The sequence below is a fragment of the Equus przewalskii genome, chromosome 10 (assembly GCF_037783145.1).
Source record: "Equus przewalskii isolate Varuska chromosome 10, EquPr2, whole genome shotgun sequence".
Classification (NCBI taxonomy): Eukaryota; Metazoa; Chordata; class Mammalia; order Perissodactyla; family Equidae; genus Equus; species Equus przewalskii.
Genome location: NC_091840.1, coordinates 3,106,679 through 3,127,347, shown reverse-complemented (window position 1 = coordinate 3,127,347; position 20,669 = coordinate 3,106,679). Strand labels below are relative to the sequence as shown.

The 20,669-nt window shown below is 60.1% G+C and overlaps 2 protein-coding genes across 2 annotated transcripts; one reads left to right on the top strand and one right to left on the bottom strand.

Moving 5' to 3' along the window:
* Positions 1–1,411: 1,411 nt before the first annotated feature.
* On the top strand, positions 1,412–11,102 carry CBX2 (chromobox 2). The gene is made up of 5 exons (XM_070559755.1): positions 1,412–1,574; positions 1,651–1,694; positions 2,709–2,774; positions 5,107–5,212; positions 6,685–11,102. Exons 1-5 carry the CDS (start codon positions 1,503–1,505, stop codon positions 7,993–7,995), a joined length of 1,599 nt encoding a protein of 532 aa, XP_070415856.1. The 5' UTR covers positions 1,412–1,502; the 3' UTR covers positions 7,996–11,102.
* A 6,086-nt stretch (positions 11,103–17,188) lies between these two features.
* Positions 17,189–20,382, bottom strand: CBX8 (chromobox 8). The gene is made up of 5 exons (XM_008544099.2): positions 19,699–20,382; positions 19,271–19,314; positions 19,022–19,087; positions 18,828–18,894; positions 17,189–18,364 (listed from the first exon to the last, which is right to left on the bottom strand). Exons 1-5 carry the CDS (start codon positions 19,765–19,767, stop codon positions 17,447–17,449), a joined length of 1,164 nt encoding a protein of 387 aa, XP_008542321.1. The 5' UTR covers positions 19,768–20,382; the 3' UTR covers positions 17,189–17,446.
* Between the last annotated feature and the right edge of the window lie 287 nt (positions 20,383–20,669).

Below are 20,669 nucleotides of genomic sequence, written 5' to 3'. Positions count from 1 at the left end.
ACGTAGTTAGCCGAAAAACTGAAGAACATGCCAGAAGTAGAAAGACGAGCTCCTGCAGTTCAGAATTTTCAACAGTAGGCCTTTCCGTTAAAATGACAACAAAAAAATACATTTCTCCCGCTGAATCCTTTATAAATATGGTTTTAATGATCAAAATTACATTGAGACAGTCTCCTGCAACAAGAAACGACTTTTTTATTTGCTCAACAGAAAGAGTACTTTGCAGCTAAGTTTAAGGGAGAAACAAAACCAGAAAATGAATTTTCATTGAGTTAAACTGTATTGATGCGAAAAAAGTTAAGTAATAATCTATAAACTCTTTTATTTAGTGTTTGACTTGCTCTGATTCAACATCTAAATAACTTAAAGTGGGAGTTGTTCAATGGAATACGGATCTTAACAGCAGAAAATGAAAGGGTAGCCTGCCAGCGATGACCCCAACAAGGACTCCAGGCCACCCCCACTTCTAAACGCGGTCCACTGTCCTCTCTGCCGCGGGCAACTGACCCAAAGGACACCGAGCGCCAAATCCTGGCGGGCCCATTAACGACTCAGTCCTAGGTTAGAACCCTCGCCTCCAATCTCGCTTCCACTCCCCACATTCATTTCCTCAAAATCGTGAAACCAATTAAGAAAACGTACAGTTGCTTTTCTCCCCACGTGTGCCCTAAAACTTGGGGGCTGGGTTCCACTCTTCGTAGCCAAAAGTAAGAACACGGAGCAGTTCGCGTTTTCAGTTGACGCATTTCCCTCTCTCGCCTTTGGCGGAAAAACGCTGGGCGGCTCCGTTTTCGCTGCCCCCTCCCCAGCACTTTGTCTCCCGTCCCTTCCCCGCCCCCCGGCCCGTTCTGCTCCCGCGCAAAATAGGACGAGCGCCGCGAGACCGAGGGGAGACCAAGTTCAAAAAGGCGGAGGGCGGACGGGCTCGGCGGGCCCCGGAGCAGCGCCCCTCGGAGGCGGGGGCAGGAAGCGGCCCCCCGGTCCCGTCCCGACTTCCCCCCTTCGGGTCAGAACAATGGCTTTTTGCCCGGAAAACGCGATTCGGAGGAGGCCGGGCGCGCCCCGGGGACCAAGCGGGGCTCGGCGGGCGGCTGCCAGGTCCGAAATCGCGAGGCGCCTCTATCCTCCCGGGGCCCCGCCCGCGCCTGGGGCTCCCCGCGTCCGGCCAGCACCCCCGGCCCGGCCCGGTCCGGCCCAGCCCCCGCGCACGGGACCACCAGCCCGGGGCGCGAGACCGAGCCCGCCGCGAACAATGCGCGCCCCGCCCCGCGCCCCGCCCCCGCGCGCTCATTGGCCCGCGCGGGATTGGGGCGGCCCGCGGGGGCGGGCGGAGGGCCGCGGCGCGCGGCGCGGGAGGCGCGGCGGCGGTGCGCGTGCGCGGGGCGGGCCCTGCGCGGGGCGGGGGCGGTGCTTTGTGTGCGGCCGGCGGGGCGCGCGGCGGCGGCGGCGGTGGCGGTGCGGGGAGCGGCGGGCGCCGCGGGCGGGCGGGCGCGCGCGGCAGCATGGAGGAGCTGAGCAGCGTGGGCGAGCAGGTCTTCGCCGCCGAGTGCATCCTGAGCAAGCGGCTCCGCAAGGTGCGTGCGGCCCGGCCCGGCCCGCGCCCGCGCCCGCCTGCCCGCCCCGGCTCACGCGCCTCTTCTCTCCCTGCAGGGCAAGCTGGAGTACCTGGTCAAGTGGCGCGGCTGGTCCTCCAAGTGAGTCCCCGACAATGCGGCGCCCGCTTTCCCGCCCGCGCGCCGCCTCGGCCCCGGGGGAGGGGGGAGGGGGCGGCGTGGGGACCCGCGGCCGCGCCCGCGGGGGGGTCCGTCCGCGCTCAGGGCGGGAAGTTCGCGGGGTCCCCGCGGGCTCCGCGGGGAGGGGGCGCCCGGCCCGCGCGGGGCGCCCTTTGTTTACCAGCTCCCGCGGAACCCCCTCTGGCCGCGGCCCAGCGGCGCCCCCGGCCGCCTAGCCCCGCGCCGGGCCGCTTCCCTCCGCCGCGCGCTCCTCCCGCGCCCATTTGTTGCATGCGCCCCCGCCCCGTCTCGGCCCTCCTCACGCGACGCGAGCCCCCCTCCTCTTGTCCATATTTTCCCCGCTGTAACCTGAGCTTTCTATTGATGGATGTAGGGCTTTTTTGCTTTTTTTCTTTTCGTGGAAGGGAGGGGACTTGGCATCCCCGGAAGGGGCTCTGTTTATAGTCACTCCCGCCGACCCCTTTCGGCCTTCTTTCCGACCCCACTTTTTTCCTTTTGCTTTCCCCTCCGGGTGCCCCGGCCCGCGCTCGCTCGGGCGCCAGGCACATTGTTCTTAATCTTTGGGCTGCGCCTCTGTGCTCCTCGGCCTCCCTGCCCTGCATCCTGCACGAGCCTCCCCTCCCCTCGCTGGCTCCGGGCCAGGGTTTGGGGGCTTCCCTTTTCTGCAGCTTTCATTTATACTGCGATTTGTTTTCTTCCTTGGGGGAGGCTGTGGAGTCCTCCTGAGGCCGTGCGTTAATTGCGGGGTGGAGGTGGCATTTTCCTTTGAGTTCAGGATAAGGTGCTGGCTCAAGGGCTGCAGTCTTCAGGAGCTCGCCTTGGGTCTGGTTGGGACCTTTCCGGGATTCTACTGCAGCACCTCTGTGCGCCTGCCATCAGCAGGCATCGCAGAGCCCTGGGGCGACCCCGCTCTGCTGCTCCCTGAATTGTGGTCACTGCCTGCAGTTTGATGGCGACTGCTCTTTGCTTTTCCAGACACAACAGCTGGGAGCCAGAGGAGAATATCCTGGACCCACGGCTGCTCCTGGCCTTCCAGAAGAAGTGAGAAAGTTCACAGCATGTGTGGGAAGGGGGGATGCAGGGGGGAATGTGGCCTGTCACACACGCATGCAGGCGGAGTTGACCCACCAGGGCTCCTGGGCTTGGGCTGTAGTCTGAGGTCCCGTAGTGGCTGTCACCAGGGCCTCATGTGCCATGGCTGTCAGCAAAGGTGCAGCAAGCTGTGAGGTCCCAGATGAGTCCTTCCCCCACCTTCCCAGGCTGCCCAGCACTGTGTCCAGACCCAAGAAGTCACTGGTCTTTCTGATAGCCACCTTGCAAAAAAAGAACCTTCTTGATTCCTCCATGAAAGTTCTGGCTTGTCTTCTTGGCCTTTTCTGTTGGGTAATTTGCAGACAGCACTAATAAAAACCAGGATTGGCAGGTTTGCCATAAAAGTGCAGACCTGGCTTCTCAACCCTGTATGAGGATGCCATGGAGCGAGAGAAGGCTCAGGGAGGGAGCTGGAACACACAGCGCAAAGTTATGCTTATTGTAGTGTACGTGTACCGAGAACAACACATTTCTTTTTCTCTGGGCTGCAAAACAGATGGTACCAAGTGAGCACTGTGGGGCCCCCTTGCCAGTCTCAGGGGCCGAATTTTCTCCTGTAATTCTAGATGTCGTCTCTGGTTTTTGGTAGGAGACTTGGGTTAAGGGAGGCCTCTTTGGGATGCTCAGGGAAAGGAGTGGTGAGGGATGGGCGAGGATGGGCCACGCCATCCGGGCATGAGGATCCAGGCAGTGCTGTTCCAGAGCATGCGGGTGGGGGTGAGGTATGGGAACATTGCTGGGGACGGCGCTGGTGATGGAGGCGGATGGACCTGTTGCTCAAAGGCTTTCCCAACTGGGGTCAGTCTGGTCAGCTTGTTCTCTGGTGGTGGCTCAAGCTACATCCACTTTTTGTTGTCTGTAGTTCATTTGGGGTCCTCTCGGAGGGCCTGTGACGATAGGGAGAAAATAGAACCAGGTTTGGGGCAGGAGAGACAAGGGGGCGAGCATGTGCTTGCTTTAGTCCCCTTGGAAGGTTCTGTCACCAACCTCGTTGTCTGCTGTGTCATTTATAACTTGGGTCCCGTAAGCCTTGGGAGGTGGGGAGCTGGGACGTTTCTCCGCCACACTGTCCTGACGCTGGGGACAGGGCTGCGTCCTTGACTTGCTTTAGGTTATGGCACAACAGACAAGAAGTGGGGTTAGCAGCTATTTTGAGATGGAAGGGTGAAGAGAAGAACTGTGGGGTGGGCCAGATTGCATCATGCCAGGAGGGGAAACCCACCCAAACATTCCCACTGGGAATGAGGAGCTGACAGTTATTTGCTGAGGGGGAGGCTTTGAGTGTAAGGGGGTGTCTCAGGTCCAGAGCCGGTGGATACAGGTGACTGTGTCAGCAGGGGAGCCCCGTGAGATGCTCCCGTCCTTGGAGGAGGTGGGCCAGGCGGGTGCTGCTCTGGTTCTGAGCTCTGCCTGGTTGTACTAATTGGATTCTTTAAGAGATCATCTTCCGGGCCCCAATGAGATGCTGTTTGCCCGTTTTAATTACTGGGAAACTTCTCTGATAGATCCTCTTCCCCAGGGGGTAGCCTGAAATACAAGCCTTCTCTAGGGGCTGGGGCAGCTCTCTTGGCTTCATGACCCCGAGTCACGAGTCAGGGGGCTGGTTAAAGGTATCCTGCAGGTGTCCTGTGAGCCCCAGCACTTTGGAATCTGGCACCCCCGATGCGTCCCTCTACAGCAGGGTCTAGGGACAGAGGGGCCTCAGAGGAAGGAACGCGGCTTTGAAATGTGAGCCAGGGGCACGGGCTCTGGGAAGACTCAGCACAGAACAGGGCTGGAGCCCTCAGCCCCCTGGTGCTCCTGGGACTGGTGCGGGCACTGGAGAGGTGGGGGCTGGGGCCAGGGGTCCTTGCCTCCCTGCCCTGGACTCCTGTTCGAAGTGATGGGTTGGACCATGTGACCACCAGGGCTCCTAGTTGTGGCATTCTGGAATTCCCAGGAAACATTCTCCCTGCGAAAGTGGCCTGGATTAGTAGTGTTTGACGTGGAGTTGGATAAAGCGGAGAGCTGCTCATTTCCTAGCTTTGCTTGAGTTTCTTTGATTTGTCTTTACCCAAATGCAAGTGAAATAGATGAATATGAACATATGACTGAGCCATATTGCAAAGGACCTCTGTGTCTGCCTCAGACATGTCAATAAGGCGACATGTTTTTGCAGCGAAACATGGCAAACTGCAGGGGCTGGAGTGTCCACGGGTGTTTGAAGCTGCAGGGTTCCCCTGTGGCGGGAGGGCGGGTCTGTGCACAGGGCTTCTCCCCCCTCACTGGCGACTGTCTTCAGGGAACACGAGAAGGAGGTACAGAACCGGAAGAGAGGCAAGCGGCCCCGGGGCAGGCCGAGGAAGCACACGGTGATGTCCTCCTGCGGCCGGCACTCGAAGCTCAAGGTGGGTGCCCATGGCTCCTCGCCATCCAGCAGACGTTCTGGGTAGAGTAGAAGGCGGTGGAGGGAGGGTTGAGGGCTCTGGGGAATGGGGGCAGGGCTGGCACCTCCGAGGAAGCCCCCCTTGCTCAGAGGACCCTGACCTTGTGCCTCCTTGCTTGCTGCCGCTCTCAGTCCCGGAGTGCCCGTCCTGCCCATAGGGCCCTGCAGTGGCCCAGCACCGCCCCCTCCACCCGAGCTGGTTTTCTGTTTCTTTGAGGTCCATGCTGCACTCCTCTCTACTGGATAGCTGGGTCAAACCTGGCTGCTGACCATTGCTCTTCCTCACCCCCGGTGGCTTAGGGGAAACAGAAAAGAACATGAAGCTGCACACAGTAGGTGCACAAAGGTTTGCCAGGTAGACGCAACTAACGGGGCAGCCCACAGGTCCGCACACACCTGGGGTCCGTGGCCCCTCCCTCCTCCAGCAGTTAGAGGCCGGGGGAAAGGGGTGCAGGGCTCCGTCTCAGATGTCTTTTTGATCCCTTCCTTGAAGACACTGCCCCAGAACCCTGAAACACACATGCGGCCAGGAGCTCACTTAGGGAAGCCGCCGTCCCAGAGGCTCTGGGGTCCCTGCCTGAAGTCTTGTTGGCTGTGTATGCTGGCCTCGTTTTGTGTTCGAAATCTTCCTTTTGAGCAGGATGATGAGGGCTGCAGGCATCCTGCTGGCTGCCTGAGAACATGGGTGGTTTGCACTTAGAGGCGGCCCCCGCCAGCCCCGTGGCTTGGGCTCTTATCAGCTGGGGTGACAAGGTTGGGGGGCCACAGAAGTGGCAACAAGGCAGTGGTGCCAGCCCAGGGGGCCCTGAGGCTTCAGGTTTGACTCGCTGGGCCCTAGTTCAAGGCAGGCCAGCTTTGCAACAGAGAGCTGGGTGTTGGCTCTGTGTCCCTGCCCTGTGACCCAGTGGGCAACACGGGGACTTGAGAAACAGGAGGGTGCCATGTGCTTCATTAGCATTTGAGGCGGCACCCAGAAGAGGGGGAGGGCAGTGGTTGGTTTTCGTGTACACTGGAAGGTTCTAAAGGGGTCTGATTGGGAAATGGGGAGACTGAAGCAAGATGTCACTTGCTTTAGGTTACAGAGTTCTTGCACACGCCGCTTCGTTCAACCCTTAGACGTATGAGACGTGCAGACTGCTGCTCTGAGAGCCTGGGGCTGCACTTGTGTCCCCTCAGCAGCTGCTCGTGTCCTGGCTGCTCAGTGTGTGTGCTTTTCCATTGTGGCTCTGACATCACTTTACCAACCACCTGCCTGTCTTTTTCCTGTTGTACCTTTAACCTTGCATTTCATGGTGCGTCATGAGGACCTTTCAGATACTTTCTGGAACCAGGTGGTGAGAATTGCTCCTTCCTGGCTGCCTCCAGTCTGGGAGTCCCAGGAGGCTCGGGGCCCAGGCCGTGGAAGTGGTGACACCTTCCGCTTTGTCTTTGCAGGACCCAGGTGCCCCCTCCAAATCGAAATCCAGCAGCTCCTCCTCCTCTTCCACATCCTCCTCCTCTTCCTCAGATGAAGACGATGACAGCGACCTAGATGCCAAGAGGGGCTCCCGGGGCCGCGAGACCCACCCAGTGCCCCAGAAGAAGGCCCAGATCCTGGTGGCCAAGCCCGAGCTAAAGGACCCCATCCGAAAGAAGCGGGGCCGCAAGCCGCTGCCCCCAGAGCAGAAGGCGGCCCGAAGACCCGTGAGCCTGGCCAAGGTGCTGAAGACCTCCCGGAAGGACCTGGGGGCGCCAGCCAGCAAGCTGCCCCCTCCGCTCAGCGCGCCCGTGGCAGGCCTGGCAGCCCTGAAAGCCCACGCCAAGGAAGCCTGTGGTGGCCCGAGCACCATGGCCACCCCAGAGAACCTGGCCAGCCTGATGAAGGGCATGGCCGGCAGCCCCAGCCGCGGCGGCATCAGCTGGCAGAGCTCCATCGTGCACTACATGAACCGCATGAGCCAGACCCAGGCCCAGGCTGCCGGCAGGCTGGCACTCAAGGCCCAGACCACTGGCAAGTGCAGCCTCGGGCTGGACCTCAAGGTGAGGACGCAGAAGGGGGAGCTGGGGATAAGCCCCCCAGGAAGCAAAGCCCCAAAGGCCCCCAGCAGCGGGGCTGTGGAGCAGAAAGGGGGCAGCGCAGGGGGCCCCCCCCACGTCCACAGCAGCAGCAGGGTCCCCACTGGGTGCCTGGGCCCCCAGCCTGCGCCCACCCAGGAGCTGAGCCTCCAGGTCTTGGACTTACAGAGTGTCAAGAATGGCACGCCTGGGGTGGGCATGGTTGCTCGCCATGCCACAGCCACCAAGGGTGTCCCTGCTACCAACCCAGCCACCGGGAAGGGCGCCGGGGCTGGCCCCACCATGGGGAGTGGGGCCGGTATGCCCACCGACACCAACAAGAGTGAGAAGCTGGCCTCCAGGGCAGCAACTCTGCCCAGCCCTGCAGGCAAGAGGGACTGTGTCAAGGGCAGTGCAGCCCCTGGTGGGCAGGAGGGCCACACCACCTCCGGAGAAGCGCGCAAGCCAGCCGCGCTGTCGGAGATGAGCACCGGCGAGGAGAACAGTAGCTCTGACTCAGACCCCGACTCGGCCTCGCCACCCAGCGCCGGACAAAACCTGTCGGTGTCCGTCCAGACTAGCCAGGACTGGAAGCCCACCCGCAGCCTCATCGAACACGTCTTTGTCACTGACGTCACCGCCAACCTCATCACCGTCACGGTGAAGGAGTCCCCCACCAGCGTGGGTTTCTTCAACCTGAGACATTACTGATGCCCCGAGGCTGCTGGGGTGTCACCTGCCCCTCTCTGACCTTTGATAAGTGACCTGGACACCCACCCTGCCTGTGACTTCGGGCAGGGGCAGTGCCTTGATCCATTGCTGGGCCCAGCCTCGCCCTTGCTCCTACCTCTGGGCCTTCGCTTCCCATTCGCCTCAGGAAGTCTGCGTGGCCCCCTGTGGCTCTAGCCAAACGGTTCTCAAGCCCGTCTGGTGGTTGTGCTGTTGGAACTGCCCTCTCTGGCCTGTGATGACAAATGGGTGGTCACCTCCCCTCCCTGTTTCCCAGAGGCACAGGGAGCTCCTCCTGGTCCAGCTTGGCTATTCCTTCCTGGCGGTGGGGAGAGCATACTGGGGGTGGAGGGCAGCAGGGCCTTGGGGCCCTGTTCCAGGGAGGGCTAGAAGAAGTTTCTAGAAGATGGGGCTGGGGGAGTAGGGAGGGAGCCAGGCGGTCTGAACTCCCCACTTCAGAACAGTGCCTGAGCAGACCAGGGTGAGGTGACTGTTCATCTCCCTGACCCCACCCCCACCCCGGACAGCTGAGGCTGTGGCCTTAATGGAAAAGGACAGGTGCTCATTAGGGGACCGGGAACCCTAAAGAGGTTGGTTTGGGTGCCATCCACCCCTGGTTGAGATTAACAACCGCAGCCTCCACATGTTGACCCGGACATCCCCCAGGGGCGGGGAGGGGCTGGTCCCAGAGCTCTTTCACCTGAAGAGCCAGCCTCTGCCTTTGGGGAGCAGAAGGAGACGGGTGTTGCTCTGCGGCCCTCCTTTTGAAACCAGCCTGTGCAAGGATCACCTTTGTCCTAATCCTGGGCCCAAACACTGCCCCCGGGAGCCCCTGGAAGGTGGGTGGGTGTGCAGGCGGCTGCTGGGAGTGGATGCACCCTCCCGCTGTCCGCTGGTGTCCAGCTGTCATGCGAGTGTTTGCTGCAGGTCCCCCACAGCCTCTGCCCAGATGGACGGGCACCACCTTCCCTGACAATCCCCCCACCTTTGGGGGTTCCACGTTCTGCTCCTTCCCGGCTGAGTAGCTGTGTCCCTGTACCATTTGGGAAGTGGGACACAATCTGAGCAGCCTGCCTGGCAGAGCGTCCCTGGAAAGGCCTGATCTGCCAGGCTGACTGCCTCCCCGTGGCCAGCTGAGGCTGGGAGCTGGCCGTGCCTCCTGACCAGAATTGCCTCTATGGGCTCAGCGCAGGGAGGTGCGTCACTGGGACTTTGTGATGCCAAAAAGAAAAGTGGGGGCGTGGGGGACTCTGCTTCGATTATTGGTTTAAAGTCAGCCGCAGCCGTGGGGCTCTTTCTGTATCCCCAGCCTTGATGCAAGGGAGAGCCCGGACTTAGCCTCTGGGCTCTGGTTTCTGAGGGGTGGGCCTGCCAGACCTCCAGTCCCCTCAGTCCCTCACCCTCCACGCCAAATAGGAAGAGATGGCTTTTGTGTACCCAAATCCATTTGAACAGTGTGCCTTTGGGGACGAATCTGTGTCCAGGGCCTTGTTGAGGGTTGTCTGCGTGCAGCCTCTGGGTCTTGCACGTGGTAGCCTTGCTGGCTTCTGCAGGAGTGGTGCCCACCTTGGTGGACCCGAGGGCGGGGAGTCCCGGACCACTGGGCTGAGACTGGAAAGTGGGCAGTAAAGGGGAGACTTGCCTCCTCCACTGTGCAACACAGCCTGGAAGGGATGCCAGCACGCTGGGCCCTGGCACCAGCCTCCCCTCCTGTCCCCAGACACCCAGAAGCTCCCTGGGTGTGACTGAAGGGGCTCCTCTGGGCTGCCTCCCCCTCGGAGGAGCTGATGACCCCCAGGTTTTACAGTTCCTTTCCTGCCGGGCACCGTGCTGCCTTAGAGGCGGCAGTGCCGGGCCAGCAGCAGGTCTCCCCTCCAAGCCCTTGGGATGACCCTGGGCTTCTGCAGGCTGTTGGCTAAATGTGTGTTGGGCTGACCTGACATCCCCAGCAGTCAGGTTTCCAAACCCCAATTTGGTGCCTTTCTATTTACCAGCTACTTCAATCCCAAAGTTTAAATCTGCAGACACCTTCCTCCCAGCCACTTTGCCTTCTTGCCATGTCGTGTGTTTTTCTTGGTGCTTGTGTCTCCAAGGGGTCCATGTTTAAAAGGGTGTGTGTGTGTGTGCCCGCGCGTGCTCTTGCACACACATGTGCAGGTGTGATAGCCTTCGCTGAAGAATTGGACCAGATGCTAGAGTTGGTCATCATGTTTACCAATAAATGAAAGTAGTACTTTTTTATTTGCTGCTATGTGTGTGTGCGTGTGTGTGTGTAGCTAGGCATCGGTCACACCTCGGACCTGAGATTTCTTGTTGCTTTATTCTGCAGGGTTTCCTACGTGAGCTGCGGCACAGTGTATATGGAGTGTGTGTGGTAAACCTGTCGCATCTTTCTCTCTGCTTCTGTAAGGGATAGGAAGAAGTGGCCAATCTGTCTTCTTTAGAGGGCTTGGCATATTTTTTTATATATTTTTGGTACCAAAAAGAGTGTTCCCTGTTTTGGTTACGCTCAGAATTCTGACCTGACGAACGGGGCTCTGGGCCTAGAGGTTTCTTTAGGGGAAAACTTTGGGGGAGGACCAGAGCTTTGGACCAGTGCCAATCACTGGCTTGATTTGTGCTTTTTAATTAAAAAAAGAAAAAGCCAAATCATTCATGTATGCCACTTCTAATTGCTTTAAACTATGGCTGTTTGTTTGCTCTCTTTGAGAGAGAACAAAAGTGGATATGTTATTGCCCTGGGAAACTTCAGATCTTTGTTGAAACGGGACAGCAGCTGAGTCCTCATATTCAATCAGGACCAACCCGTGGAAGGAAATGCTTCCCCCAGGAAGCCCACAGTGGTTGCGGGGAGGGAGTGGGAGGAGTGGAGAGGCAGTGCCTAGATCACCAGATTTTTGCCCTTTAAGTGCGTCTAAAGATTTTGTGCATTTTCTAGTATTTTTTGAAAACTAACACTAGCAATAGGTTGCAGATTTTTTTTTAGACTAATGTTAATTTATTTTGCAGGGGAAAGACATTAGCAAATGGCGTCAGAAGATTTCTTTCTGTTAACTCTTAGTATATCAATAAATTTTTTTAACTTTTCAGCTTCGTGTATGTCGTGAGTGATGCCTAGAAACACAACAGTCTCTTCACTTTTCCTTTCTTGAGGCAAAAGACTTCTCTGGCTGTGGACTGAATCGTGGGATGGAAAATCAAACGCCTTGGGAAGGCTTACCCACTTTCCTTGGGTGCAGAAAAGGATTTTTTCTTTTTTTTTTCCTTTTATTTTTTTTCCCCCTTTTTCTCCCCAAACCCCCCCGGTACCTAGTTGTGTATTCTTCGTTGTGGGTCCTTCTAGTTGTGGCATGTGGGACGCTGCCTCAGCGTGGTTTGATGAGCAGTGCCATGTCCGCGCCCAGGATTCGAACCAACGAAACACTGGGCTGCCTGCAGCGGAGCCGACGAACTTAACCACTCAGCCACAGGGCCAGCCCTGAAAAGGATTTTTTCTAAGCAAAGGGATGAGGTTGATTGTAAAAGTGAGTCCCTAACTAGCAGTTCACACACGGGTGATCTGGCATCCCAGGGGACATGTGACAATATCTGGAGACAAATTTTGGTTGTCACAACAGCGGCGGGGGACAGGCAGGGTGAGTGTTACTACTGGCATCTAGAGGGTCGAGGCCAGAGATGCTGCAATCCATCATAAACTCACTTGGAGACATCTCCCAGAAACTGGTACTTGAGGTGAAAACAAACCAAAATTCTCTGGTACCCCCACCACCATCCAAAGATGCTGTGTTGGAAAGCTAGTGAACCCCTTGAATCCGCCACATGTGGTAACACTTTAAAAGGACACAGCCATAGAATTCCAGGGGAGTTACTATGAAGGGCGAGCAGCTTTGCGTCAGCCAAGCTACTGATGCTCCTAACCCACGGCTCATAATGAAGAGATGATTTGCTTATTATGTAACCTTCCCTGGTCCTTTAAGGTTTGCATTACCCTCAGCATGAATTTATTCATAACTTTCAGCCTCCAGGGAGAGTGAAGCTCCCTTTGAAGTGGAGCGAGAAGTTGGGCCTAGATGTCGGCCTTCACTAGTTGAAAGGCTAGTTGGAGCGAAGGCCTGCACGTTTCAGTTCAGGAGGAGGGTCCCACTGCAGACGGAAATGCAACCCCCAGCTCTCCCGAGCTCCAGAAAAGGCCTGCGAATTTGAAGTCAGGTTCTTGCGGGGAAAACTGCTGGCGTGTTTTCTTTTGTTGCGCCTTCAGACGCTGGAGCAGTTTTGTTGGGGAGAAGGGTGGGCAGAGAACCCTAGCCCCCCTATCTTCTGGCTTTTGAGAGCTGCAGAAAGGGGATAGGGGTGGCCAGGAGCAGGCTGGCGGAGCAGAGCTGGCGCTGCCCTGAAGGGTGAGCCAGGCTTCCGCGGGAGCCCGTTTCTACAGAGACTCCGGCAGACGGACGCGGGCCCCGGCCCACACCGGCCTTTGTTAGTCTCTGCGCTGCTGATCTGATCGCCTAGCCCACCGCCTTCCCAGAAGAATGGGCTGGGCTGCCAAGGGGCCTGAACCAGCCCGAGGGCCCGGCTTGTGGCCTCCCCCGGGCTCGGCCCCGCGCCGCCTGGTCTAGTCCGAGGGCTCCTGGCGCGATAGGTACAGCCGGACTCCGAGGACGCGGATCCGGGCTGCTGGACCCCTCCTTCCTCCCCTCCACTCTCGCGGCTCAAGGGCCTGGCCGCCGGGAGGGCGCGTAGTGGCGCCCACAGTGCCCATTCTAACTTGCTTTTGTGTGGGAGAGATGCGTCCCCTGCTCCTGTCCGGACCCAGAAAGGCACTGGCAGCTGCGGGAGGAGGTGGGCGCCAGGGAGAGGGGCCGAGGCCATCACCTCTAGAGGGCGCGCGCGTCCCGCGAAGCTCTGGCCTCTGGCGCTTTGGACGCGCAAGGGAAGTTCCCCTCCCGGAGCTCCGATCTGCCCCGGGGAACCGAATTGCACGACCCGACCGCTCCGAGCGGACCCCAGCAGCCTCCGTTTCGGAAGTCTTAGGAGGAGAGCCCCGGCCCCAGCCCACAGTTTCTTTCCCCCGCGTCCAAGTCCCCAAGGCTGGACGCCGTGGAGCCCCACCAAGCACTGAGCGCCCCCATCTCGGACCCCAGCTGGGTCCGAGGCCCCCTCTGGGCCTGGAGGACGTCTTGGTGAGAAGAGGAAATCACGGTATGAGCCCCTAAAGTGCTGGAGCAGGCCCGTTCGCCCGCAGGTCTCCCGCACACAGCACAGGGCCTCGTCTAGGATCGGTGCGCTGTAAGCATCAAAGGGACAGGAAAATGGATACGACGCGACGCTCTCCGAAAAGCCATAAAGATTCCAGTTCAACCAGTGTGTGTGCTGGGCCAGGCTCCGCGCTGGCGGCGACCGCATGAGCCGGCCCTGCCCTGAGGACGCAGGGGAACCGGCCTAGCCTGGCCCAGTGGCGGCATCCTGGGCCGGAGGCCTCCACACCTGGTCGCATTCCCGGAGAATCTGCAGAGGGAACGGAAACCCGCGGAAGGAGCTCCTGGTCAAAACCCAGGTTGGTGGGGGTCAGCCGACAGGGGAAAGGGGGCAGAGTCGGCGCCCTCTCCGAAAGCACAAACCCACTCCGCTGCCCAAACACCCAGGGGCCAACGCGGGATGCAGGCCTGGCCGAGCGGCGGGGCGACGGCTTGGAGGCTTGCCGCCCGCTGCGACCCTCGCCAGGCCACCCGCTCCACCACCCCACCCCCACCCCCTCCCCCTCCCCCTGCTCGCTGCCTCTGCCCACGGAGGGCGCTGGACCCTCACGTCCGAAGGGCACTCAATGCTCCATGACCCGCTGTCCCGATCCCGGAGACTCCTTCCCTCTCGCGTCCTCCCACACTGGGCACAGAACTAGGGAAAGGAGGCGGGGAGAGCTCCGTCAAGGGCAGGGTCACCGAGTCGTTGGCCAAGTGCAGGAGATGCGCGGGCGAACGCGTGCCCACGCCCCTCCCTTCGGGCTCTGCCAGTGCGCCTAGATGCCGGCTTCTCCGTGGGGCGACGTCTGCAGGGCTTATGGGGGTGGAACTGGGTTCAAGGCGATGGCCTCTTTGGGGGTCCGCAGGGCGGCTCTCTTGTGCAGGCTTCACGACCCCGCCCCCACTGCCGCAAAGTCTGCGGCCAGGCAAGGCCGCGAACCCCCACCCCCACCCAGCACTCTGCTCTCCCCGGACCGTGCCTCGCCCAGCGTTGGGGCCTCTGCCCCCTAAGAAGACCGGGACGGAGGGCTGCGGGGGCTGGCAGGGGGCGGGGGGCGCGGGGCTGCGCCGCGGTAGCTCCGGGTTCACTAATCACATCAGCGCGCTCTGCGCCGGCTCGGAGCAGCCAGTTGCCTAGCAATACCCGCGAATTCAATTCCTCAATCAATAGGCGCGAGGCGCTGCATTTCGGGGAGCGCTGGCGAGGCTGGGTGGGTCTGGGGGGCGGGTCCCACGACAGCAGCGGGGAGCAGGCCGGGAACGCCTGGGGAGCGCGGCTGCAAGGCGCCCGGGCCTGAGGGACCGCCGGCGTCGGGACTGAGGTGGGGCGCGCGGGGGGAGCCCCGCCGGAAGAAAGGTGAACCCAGAGGTCGCGCCTATCCTCCCAGGTTCTGCCCGCAACCTAGAGAAGTGCAGTGGGTAGGTGAGGAAAGCCACGACCTCCCCCCAGGAGGCTAAGGAGGGCCATACCCCGCTCCCTCCCAAGTCCACCTCTCTCCCCCCACTTGGAGTTCCTCCAGTTTGGGAAGGGGCTGTGGGGGGAGAATCACCCCGGGCCGCAGGGGGAGTGAGTGGGGAGTGGGGTGGGTGAGGAAAGAGGAGCGAAAGGTCATCTCTTCCCGGGGCGCCTCTTCCCTCTGCTCGAGGCGGGGAGGGAGGAAGGAGTAAAACCGAGACACGTCTCTATTTACAAAGTATATATTTAAACACGTAAAAAGCGGTATTGGATACAGACATTCACAACCGCAGAAGATAGGTACCGAAGCTTCACTCTCGAGCTGAGGCAGAGATGGATTGGAGATTTGTACAAATCTTAGAATTAAATAAAGCCAACACGCGCACATCCCGCGCGGTTGCACACTCCCAGCCACGCGGTCCGGCCCCTGCCCACCCACCCCCCAGGTCAGCGTCGCAAGAGCGAGCGAAGGAGACACACGTACGGCCACGGACAGACGGCAGGACGGGGGGAGTGGGGGGGGCGGGGGGGGAGGGCAGAACCAGGCTGGCCGGAGGAAGGTCGGAGGGAAGGGGCAAAGTCAGCCCCGGGGAAGGGAGATGGGAGCGAAGGAAGGGAAGAAGGAAGGGAAGACGGGAGCCAGGTAAAGACACGTGTCCCCGAGGCACCGTCCACTCGGTAACAGACATGTCCCTTCAATGAAGTTTCATCTGAAAATAGCGTCGACATTTAAATAGATACACTCGGTCAACGGCGCTTCTTTATACAAAGTCTAAAATACCAGCTTTACAAATGTGAGCAGATAAAAATCCCCATTCCAGGGGCTTCTCTTTATAGGCGCAATTTGATACTCAAAAACAAAAAAAAAAATCATGTAGTACACCGTTTTCCTCTTTTTTACCCCCTCTCTTTAAAGGCAAGAAAGTCTAGAAGAGAGCGAGAGGCTGAGAAGCGGGAGGTGGGGATGGAGGAGTGCGGAGGAGGACCGGGCTGCGGTTCCCTCCTGTGCCCCCCATCGGGAAGCTCCCCGCCCGGATCGCCCCGAGTCTGTGCTTCCTCCCGCGCGCAGGGCCCCCACGCCCCTCCCCGGACAAGCAGTGGGAAGTTACAGCTCCGCTGGCCCTGTCAGGGCGGGGGCGGGCGGGGAGGCCCCAGAATCAGTCCTCAAAGGGAAGGGGCGGTGGGGGGGAGGGGGGACAGATTTGTGCTTTTGAGTCAAAAGAGGGGCGCGCGTTCTGCGTCCTTGGATCGCAGCGTGGTCAGGAATCGTCCGGGGCGGGGGCGTCCCGGGACCCGCCGCCGCGCACGGCCTCCCCCGCCGGGGCCGCCTCTTCTCCAACTCCCGCTCCTCCCTCCCTCCCTCCCCCTCTGGCGGAGTTTGAATGTCGAGTTCAAATAGAGAACACTCCGCGAATCGAAAAGGCCTATAAATTATAGCTTTTGCTTTTAAGAAGGGGGGAAAAAAGGAAAAAAGCAAAAGTTCTGATGCGTATTCTCGGATGAAAGCCTCGCCCCGCCGCTCGTTCCCCCCCTCGCCCCGCCGGAGCCGCCGGGATGCGAGACCCGCCTGGCCCCGAGCCCCAGGCCAGACCCTCCGCCGCACTCCCAGCCGCGCCCGCCGCCGCGCCTCCCTCCGTGGGTCCCGCAGGGTGGGCCTGTCTGGCGGTGCGTCGTCCGCGAGTTGGCGGCCCGCCCTCCCCGAGGGAGGGAGGCCAGTCCAACTCCTCCTGGGAGGTGGGGGCCTCCGTCTCTTCTCCTGGCGAAGCTAGAGGACGCGAAAAGGAAAAGTCCACCCCAAACACTTTTCTTGTAAAGCAACTGTCTGGAACTCTGGGCACTGACATGCAATCCGCCCAGTTTATCCTGGCATTTCGGGAATGTAAACCGATTCGCTGGGTTTCTTTTCTTTCTGTGGAGTAAGGAAAGGACTCGCGGGAACTCGGAGACTTCATCCACATGACACACACACGATCGGATCTGCGTCCACGGCACACGCCCCTCCCGTAAAGTGCATTTCCTGGTGTGGCCCTGGGGGGGGATATGCGGCTCCCCGCCCACCCCCAACTCTTTACCTTCAACATCACACACAAAAAAGTTATTCAAGTTAATACTTTTTTTTTCCCTAACAGACTTCTTAATCTTAAAAAAAAAAAAAAAATAGGAAAAAAGAAAAACAGACTGACTCCACCCCCTTTTTTTCTGATTGGGGAGCCAACCTTTTGTTGGCCTGGCCCGCCAATGGGAAGAGAGAAAAAATCTGGTTCCTGCCTTGGTTCCAGGGGTCTGCCATGGGGCTGTGGGAAAAGGGAGGAGGGGTGAGGCGGGCGGCTGAGGCCCTCCAGACACCCTCAGAGGCCCAGGACCAGGTCCCCAACTCCCCTAGTGCCCTGGGTGGCTGCCGGGCCCCTCCTGCCCGGACTCAGACTGTCTGCCCCAACTAAACCACACTGAATCTCTCTCCTTGTTTAAATAAAACAACTTCAAGAGTTGAAATATATATATTTAGATATTTTTTCTTAAATAACATATTTACATCTAATAGAAAATATAACTCTAGAGATAATCTTTCCAACCAAAGCTGAGGGGGAGGAAGGAGGAATGCAAGGGGCAGGGGTGTCTGAAGGCAGGGACAGGACCAGCCAGAAGGCCGCCTCCCACCCAGAAATAAAAAGCATGATGCCAAGTTTCCGCTCTCACTCTCTCTCCTGCTCTCTTGTCCTGGGATCACCCACCCAGCAATTCATCTTTTCTCTTTAAAAAAGCCTTGGTCCGTGTTACTTTCCTTAATGGTGACGGTTAAAAAGTTTGAGGTCACGTCGGTGACCACCACCTTCTCCAGGTTGGTCAGAGAAGGACTCCAGGACTCTTCCTCTGGGTCCCCCAGGATTCTGGCCACTGGGATCCTGGCGATGAGGGAGGGCCTTCCCCCCTGGGCCCCCATGTCCCGATACAAGCCCCCCACGGAGCCAGGGGTGCCTGAGCCATGCCGCACCCGGGGGCCACCAGGGTCCAAGGCACTCTGGCCCTTGGCCTCCAGGAAGGCGGCCCTGTGCTTTATGACCCTGGCCGGAAAGGTGTCCACAGCCAGCTTGCCTGTGGCCTCAGCCGGGCTGGGGCTGGCCACACCACACTGGGCCAGGTCCGAGTCCTGCCTCCTGGCCAGCTGGATCACACTGTGGCCAGCTGGGAACTTTCCTGCCCCGGAAGGGGTGTCGTCCAGCTTCCTGCCCTTGAGGTAATCGCTGAGGCCATCACTGGCTTCTCCCAAGGGCCTCTGTGAGGGGTCCAGGAGCTCCTTCCGTGGCTTGGGGCCTCGCTTCTTGGAGCTGTCGCCTGGTGAGCTGGGCTTGTCGTCAGCACGCCCCACGCCCCGGTCTCGCTCCCGCTCCCTCTCTCGTTCCCTCTCCCTCTCACGCTCCCGGTCTCGGTCTCGGTCACGGTCACGGTCACGGTCCCGGTCCCGAGGGGGCTCCACTCTGCAGGTGCTGCTGGTGCTGCTGCTGCTCCCCGGCGGGGACAGACCCATGTTCCGAAGGCCCTCACGGGCCCGAGAAGTAGAGGCCAGGTCCTGGGGCGATCGGCCAGGATAGGGGATCCGGATGCCCCGGGCGGAGTCACTTCGGAACTCATAAGTTTTGGCCTTTGCCTTGGCCTGGGCCTGCAAGAGAGAAGGCAGCATCAAGGGCAGAGCAGGGCCCTGCCTACCCAACCCAGGCCCCCTCTTCCAGCCGGGTCTCCCTGCTTCACCCTCTGATGCCTGGGAATTTCTACAGGCGTGGGGGTTGGGCTTAGGGGGGTTCCTGTGGAGGCAGAAGCGGTGGAGAATTTGTGTGGAGGCAGCCATTTGCAGCAAGCACATTTCTTGTATATGATTACATATCTTTTTTCTTTTTGGGATGGCTGAGGGGCAGGTAAAGGCATTCTAGTGTGACTAAGCCCCTCCCCCCAAAACACCCCTTGGCGCTGCCACTGACCTGGTGACAGCCCATCTGGGGACTCCCTCCTAGATTACAGATAGGCAACGTGTGCAGACACCCCACTGGTTCACAAGCCCTCGGGGTCCCCTTCCCACAAACTGACACACAACATTGCTGCCCACCCGCTGGACACTGCCATCCTACCTTAAGGAGGAAGGTTTTGGGTTTAGGGCCTCGCTTTTTGGGGCCATAGAGCTCCATCTCTCGTTCCCTGGAGAAAGGAGGGAGGAAGAAAGGGGTGTGTGAGTAAAGAAACCAAGTGGGATTCCAGTCCAGGCTGGATGGAAGCCGCCCTCTGTGTTCCTAAGGGAGAAGCTGAGGCTTCCAAGGGCCTGTACCTTTCCTCAAAGGCTGCAAGCAGGCGAGCATCCAGGATGTTTTCTTCAGGTTCCCATGTGCTGTACCTAGAGGGAATCAGGAAGAAGTGGGCGTCAGTCCCGGGAGCAGGGAAAAAGCGGCGGGTGTGTGTGCACGTCTGTAACTTTTCTTGTTGCATTGTATTGTATTTCAATGTAAAGGAAAAAAGAGGAAGAAAGAAGCCTCCCAAATAACAGTCTGGGGTTGAGAATTGCATATAACCTACTTACTTCTGCGACCAGCCCTTCCATTTCACGAGGTATTCCATGCGTCCCTGCGGATGCAAAGGGGAAAATGTGTGTGTGTACGGGGAGAAATGCATGACGAGGACACAAGAAATACATGCAAAAAATGCATGCACCAAATGAACGCGTGAAATCCCATCGCGAAAGGCACGCGCCCGCTGCATCACCCTCTGCACGAAACGCTGCACAAAGTGCATGCACCGGCATTCATTCCCCCACCCCGCCCCCCACCCATGCAATCTGTGCATCGCTGCAAGTCTAAGGAAAGCGCTTGGGCTCAGAGCCGCCGCCGCCACGGCCGCGGCCGCTGCTGGGACCTGGGGGAAGGGAAGCTGGGCTGCAGCAGGGGGAGGGAACCTGGGCCGGGAGGGGAGGGCTTGGCCGGCCTCGGCCCAAGGCCCGGGGGCACCTACTTTCCGTATGCGCCTCTTCAGGAGGGCTTCGGCCGCGAACACCCGCTCCCCCACCGCTGAAAGCTCCATGTTGACTCGCCGCTTCCCCTCTTGGCCGCTTCCAGGAGCAGAAAAGCAGCAGCCAGAGCACGACAGACCATAATACTCTCCCGCTGACGTCAGTTCTCCTCCCCCTCCCGCGCGCTCGCTCGCTCCCCGCCCCCCTCCCGCGCTCGGCTCCCTCCTCCCCTCCCGCCCCTCGCTTCCTCCCGCCCCACGTGTTGCTAACGACGTTGCTAAAGCCGAGCGGCCGGGGCCTGCTCCCCCGCGCGCCGATTGGGCGAGCTCCGGGCCACGCCCCTCTCCCTTTCTCCCCCGCGTTGCTACGTGACCCGCGTTCCAATCGCCAGGGGGCGGAGTCCGAGGCGACTCCAGAGACGGAGCGCGAGGGGGTGTGGGGGGGGGGAGGGAGGCCGCCGCCGGAAGTGACGTCGCGGGGAGGGCGGGCACGGCCGCTGTCAGTCTGTAGGGCTGGCTAGGGGGGTAGTCCACCCTCTGTCCTCGCCGGGGCCCCCTCCCCCGCCGCCAAGTTGTCCCTCCGGTGCTCAGCGTCCCCCACAGCTCTCGCTGGGACCCCCGCGGCTGTCAGCCAGGCCCCGCCCCCTCGGCAGACCCCGGCCCGCCCCACCCCCATCGCCCGGACTCGCGCCCGCCCCTGGCGCCGCCGCCGCCGCCGCCCGCGCCGCACAATGCACAATGCACAGGTGCTGGGGCGCCGCGGCCGCGCCCGAACCCCGAGAGCCGGCGACGCGCCCCTCGTCCGCTCCCCTTCCCAGACCCCTCCCCCCGAGCCTCACGCCCGACCCGCAGTCTCCATAGCAACGGCCTCCCCCGCCGCCGCCAGCCCCATCCCGCTAACAAATCAATGTGCCTGTGTCTCTGTCTCCTGTCGCGCAGCCCTGCCCTCGGCCACCCTCCGGGCCCTGCGAGCC